The following is a 4,837-nucleotide window of genomic DNA, read 5'->3' as shown; positions in this document are numbered from 1 at the left end:
CATCAAATTTCCTTGAATCCTGATTCTAAAGAATCATAATTATTGCATACCAAACACACATGTTAACAGATTCCATGTCTAATTCCATTTCTTTCTCCATGATTCCAAACTACCAAATGGGGCCTAAGCTTGACGCCACCTCAAGCGCCGTTCGGGGGTTCTTTTAGGCATTTTCACTTTTTCTTTCTCAGGGGGTCAGAATAATTGGGGAACAGATAATGGACGCCAATCACAAACAAGAGAAATAATCTGACGGCAAACGGCACTCAGGCGAGTGCTTAATAAGGGAAGGGGCCCAAAGCTATTTTGTTTTTCCAATTGCACTTTTCAACGGCCGACCGGTGCTGACGTATCTGGGACGCTTTCCCTCCTCCTCCTTTTTCTCCTCAGATCTCAACTTCATCCTTTCTTCTTCCTGATCCGGTATTTTTCTTCTTCTTTTTTTCTTTTATTTTCTTTGTTCATTTTCCTTTACTGATCTTTCCTCCATTCATCGTTTTCATTTTCCAATTTTCCTTGCTGTCATTATTTTTCACTTACGAACTGAAGCATCCTGGAATAGGCTTGTTCTCTTTCTTTCTCCTCGCATTAATTTCGATGGCTGCTCCACCTGCTAGAGCCCGAGCCGATTATGATTATCTCATAAAGCTCCTCCTGATCGGCGATAGCGGTAACATTTCCTGCACTTTTTCTTTAAGTCCTTCGAATTTTCGTTCCTTGTATCGATGTGTTTGGTTAGTGTTGGAAAACCTTGCAGTCTTCTGCCGAGATTTGATCCTTTTTTTTTTTTTTTATGGTGGTGCTACTATCTTAATCTCGGAATGTCTTCCCTTTCTTTCTCTCCGCCCTAATTATATTGGGATCATGGATATGAGAACGATTAGGGCGTTGTTTGCTCCTGATTTAATCATTCGCCGTGCATTTTCACTGGATTGTGATTTACGACTTCCTCATGCGAGAGAAGGGAATAACCCATAGGTTTTGTTAGCAGCCGTAGCTTCTTCCTCATTTTTTTTAAATGATGGACGCATCTTTGTTTGTGATTTTCATCTTGAAATTTAAGATGGTGGTTCCCACTACTGCTTATTGTTCACTGCATTATAATGTATTACTTTACCCTTGAACTATAAGGCGGGAGTCATAAAAATTATTTGTGGTAAAATGGAGGCAAAATCTTATTGGCAATCGAATTACAGTAGTCGCTTATAACTCTTTTACTGATTACTGATTTGGAGGTCATAAAACAGTGATGGCCCTTGAGACTTATCCTGTACTTGTTGCATTTATCAACTAGAGGAACATATATTACAGAGTTATCTTTGAATTTGATTGCTTTGTTCATATTGGCAGGTGTTGGTAAAAGTTGCATCTTGTTGCGTTTCTCAGATGGATCTTTTACAACCAGTTTCATTACTACCATTGGGTATGAGCCTTTATTTCTCTAATCACCTTCATCATTTTGCTGCTGTTGTTTCTTTCTTATTGTGAGAAGCTGTTAGTTGAGTACTGGTATGGATTGTTCTTCTTCAGCATTGACTTCAAAATAAGGACAATAGAGCTTGATGGCAAGCGAATTAAATTGCAAATATGGGATACTGCGGGCCAAGAGCGTTTTCGAACAATTACCACTGGTCAGTGTTTGAGATTAAGGTCTTATTCAATATATGTAACTGGTGTTCTTATATGATCCATTTGTTTATCTAGCTTAAACTTCTGTAGTGGACTATATAAGTATTCTCAGGTCTTAGTAGGTGTATGAGTCAAAAGTTGCTTAGAACTATCACTAATAGGAGCTAACTCATTTTGAATTTGTTTTGTTGAGATGTTAATTGTTTAGCTAACTCCTTTTTAAGTAGAAACTACTATTCTTTTTCCTATCACTACTAGGATGGTAATAAAATTGATGACTTTGTTCTTTAGTTCTGATTGAATAGCTATCTTGGAATAGGTATCTGGGTAGTCAAGTTTAATTATTATTTTTTCTATCCTTAAGCAGCATTCCTTTAATGAAGATTATGTAATAGTCAAATATTGAAGAGGTTTTTCAGATGATGCTTTTGTTGGTGGAACTTGACAACTTGCTTGATAGCACTAGAGAAATTTTATTGTCTTTGATTGTAGCAGGTATCTGTTGACTATTACTGATAGAGAGAAACTAAGAGAGTTAAAATATTAAGTTTTTTAACTGATTTCTGGCTTTAAAATACCTTAGGCGAAAGATGTAAAAAAGGGTGCTAAGACAAGTACTAGGTGCTAGAGTGAAAAAGAAAGTCCTATATAAACGAAGGATAGATCCATGTAAATATGGAATAACATTTGACAAAAGTCTGGAAAAATATGGCACACACATAATCTTTTGAAATAGGAATAACTATTTTACCCCATTGCCTTAAATCTTTAAGGTTGAGCTGGACAGGGCTTCTAAGGTTGGATTTTATAGCTTCCCATTTCATCCTATAACTATTTTATATTTTAGATTGGTTTTGTGTAAGCTGACACTTTTCCTGTTGCCTGCAAATATTGAGGCCCTGAAAGGGCAAGCCTGGAAGTACAGAAAAGGTGTCAAAGGTGCTCACCTTACCATGCCTTGTTGAAGGTAGTGGCTTTTATGGTTTGAGAGGTGTTGGCCATGAATGGCGCCTTAGGTGCTGAGTCAAGTGCCTCTCACATCATTAAAAATGCTTCATTTGTCTGACTGTATATGGAACCTTCTACACGCACGCACATTTGGCCTTAGGCCTTGTTGATAAGTTCTGGGTATTAATATTTGAATCTTCAACGTTGTTCCACAATTACTTGATTTCTAAGCATAAATCCTTCAATGTTTTTTGGTTTTATTTTAACATTGTATGCGATTCAGGAATTTAACAGAATAACTGATGCTCTGTCTATCACATTTGCATGTCCATTATTCCATAGTTCTGTTATCCTTCCATATGCCTAATATGTTAATCCTCTGTCACGAGTATTTAGTTCTTCTTTTGCAGCTTATTACCGTGGAGCCATGGGCATTTTGCTTGTGTATGATGTCACTGATGAGTCATCTTTTAACAGTAATTTCTTCTTCCTCTTTTAGTTTTCCCTTCAACTTTGTATGTGTTGATAGAAATGTATTAATTTTGTTAAACTTCAATTCTTCAAGTTGAGCATTTTGCATAACTTCAAGTTCAAGTGCTTTGAATGGATTTTAAGTTCTTCTAAGTGTGGCATTTTGACTGGTCTCATGCCCAGACATTAGGAATTGGATCCGTAACATTGAGCAACATGCTTCTGACAATGTTAACAAGATACTGGTGGGTAACAAGGCAGACATGGATGAAAGCAAAAGGGTCTGGCCCCTTCCTTACGCTCTCTGTCTTTTTGGGTATGCTTGTACCCGTGTCGCATGCACATATATGGCTTTTCATGCTCTTCTTAATTTCCAATTCTTTCCCTTAGGCTGTACCAACTTCAAAAGGTCAAGCCCTGGCAGATGAATACGGCATAAAGTTCTTTGAGACTGTAAGTTGCTTTTGCTGCTCCGGTTGAACTTGCATGCATGTATTTGTTGATCTTGATGTGATGCTGGGGTTTGGTTCTTACAGAGTGCGAAAACAAATTTGAATGTGGAGGAGGTCTTCTTTTCAATAGCTCGGGACATCAAACAAAGACTTGCAGATACTGATTCAAAGGCTGAGGTTTTTATCTTAACTGCTTCCCTTATCCTGGGATTATCATTTGATTTCTTTTTTGACCATTATTGGAAGTGCATTTTGGATTAATCGACTAGATTTAATTACTTAGTCGTCATCATTTAAGTTTCCACTCGATTGTTTGCAGCCCCAGACAATCAAGATTAACCAACCAGACCAGGGAGCAGGGGCTGCTCAAGCTGCCCAAAAATCTGCATGCTGTGGTTCTTAATGTAACGCTCTGAGGGAAGACATTCTTCAGGCAGCAAATTTGACCAAGGAATTTTACCAAACGACTATGTCAGTAGTGCTTCTATTGTTATTTTACATCTTGCCTCTCGTTGGGTGTGAATGATAGATCCTTCCTATGTTGGGAAATTAATTATCAGTTTATTTATTGTTGCTTTGGTTCATTTCTTTATTTTTCAGGTGCTTTAATACACAGCCTCTACTTTCTGAATTAAGAATCACGGCCTGCTTATGCTTTCCTACCACCATTTAGCATCTTTTTGTCATACCCCATGTCTGTCATCTTTTGCCTCCATCAATGCTTTAACGTACACGCTGTAGTGGCTTTCTTGGATGGGTCTTCGTATGAAAGTCCAAAAGTGCTTTTTGGAAAAGCGTTTTTAGTGTAAATTCTAGTTTTGAAAGAAGAGATTAACGTTCCCACTCCCCCGGGTTTTTTCCCCCGACAAAAATTGATTCGACAAGGTATGTGGTAAGATCGTGGGAGAATTTTAACTAAGGATTATAGATGTGATTTAATTATTAATGAGTTTTAAAAAATTTAAAATTTTAATTTAGTTTAAGAGGATTAAAGTAAAAATAATTTTAACGATGAAAATATTAAAGTATATATTTACTTATTAATTTTGTTGAAGATATAAAATTAATAGTTGTTAATTTTTTTTATTTCACTTATTAATTTATTAATGAGTTAAAAATTACATCAATTTTTCAGATAAACAGTAACATCAATTGTTAATGCGCCAATATCAATTATAAATTACAAGATTTGTTAATAATTTATAATTAATATTAGTAAATTAATTAATAAAATTATCAATTTAACAATTGATGTAGTTACTTGTGATTGAACAATTAATGTTCAAATCTTATATAATTATTGATAGGTTAATTAATGTAATTTATAATTCATTGAT

At 35.8% G+C, this 4,837-nt stretch overlaps 1 protein-coding gene across 3 annotated transcripts; it reads left to right on the top strand.

Moving 5' to 3' along the window:
• Nucleotides 1–234: 234 nt before the first annotated feature.
• On the top strand, nucleotides 235–4,168 carry LOC129306195 (ras-related protein RABE1a). Of its 3 annotated transcripts, XR_008592173.1 has the most exons (10): nucleotides 236–423; nucleotides 563–670; nucleotides 1,351–1,423; nucleotides 1,531–1,631; nucleotides 2,988–3,053; nucleotides 3,232–3,329; nucleotides 3,439–3,501; nucleotides 3,585–3,677; nucleotides 3,820–3,971; nucleotides 4,101–4,168. XR_008592173.1 is itself a non-coding variant. In XM_054946649.1 (9 exons), exons 2-9 carry the CDS (start codon nucleotides 598–600, stop codon nucleotides 3,901–3,903), a joined length of 651 nt encoding a protein of 216 aa, XP_054802624.1. In that variant the 5' UTR covers nucleotides 235–423; nucleotides 550–597; the 3' UTR covers nucleotides 3,904–4,168. The 3 variants fall into 3 exon arrangements, 2 of the variants coding, with proteins under 2 accessions (XP_054802624.1, XP_054802623.1); XM_054946649.1 differs by having other exon boundaries at nucleotides 235–423; nucleotides 550–670; nucleotides 3,820–4,168; XM_054946648.1 differs by having other exon boundaries at nucleotides 237–423; nucleotides 3,820–4,168.
• The last annotated feature ends 669 nt before the right edge of the window (nucleotides 4,169–4,837 follow it).

The sequence above is a fragment of the Prosopis cineraria genome, unplaced genomic scaffold (assembly GCF_029017545.1).
Source record: "Prosopis cineraria cultivar Desert tree isolate PC_DT_omini unplaced genomic scaffold, ASM2901754v1 PC3, whole genome shotgun sequence".
NCBI lineage: Eukaryota > Viridiplantae > Streptophyta > Magnoliopsida > Fabales > Fabaceae > Prosopis > Prosopis cineraria.
The sequence above is the reverse complement of the archived record's forward strand: the minus strand, read 5'-3'. Positions and strand labels throughout refer to the sequence as shown.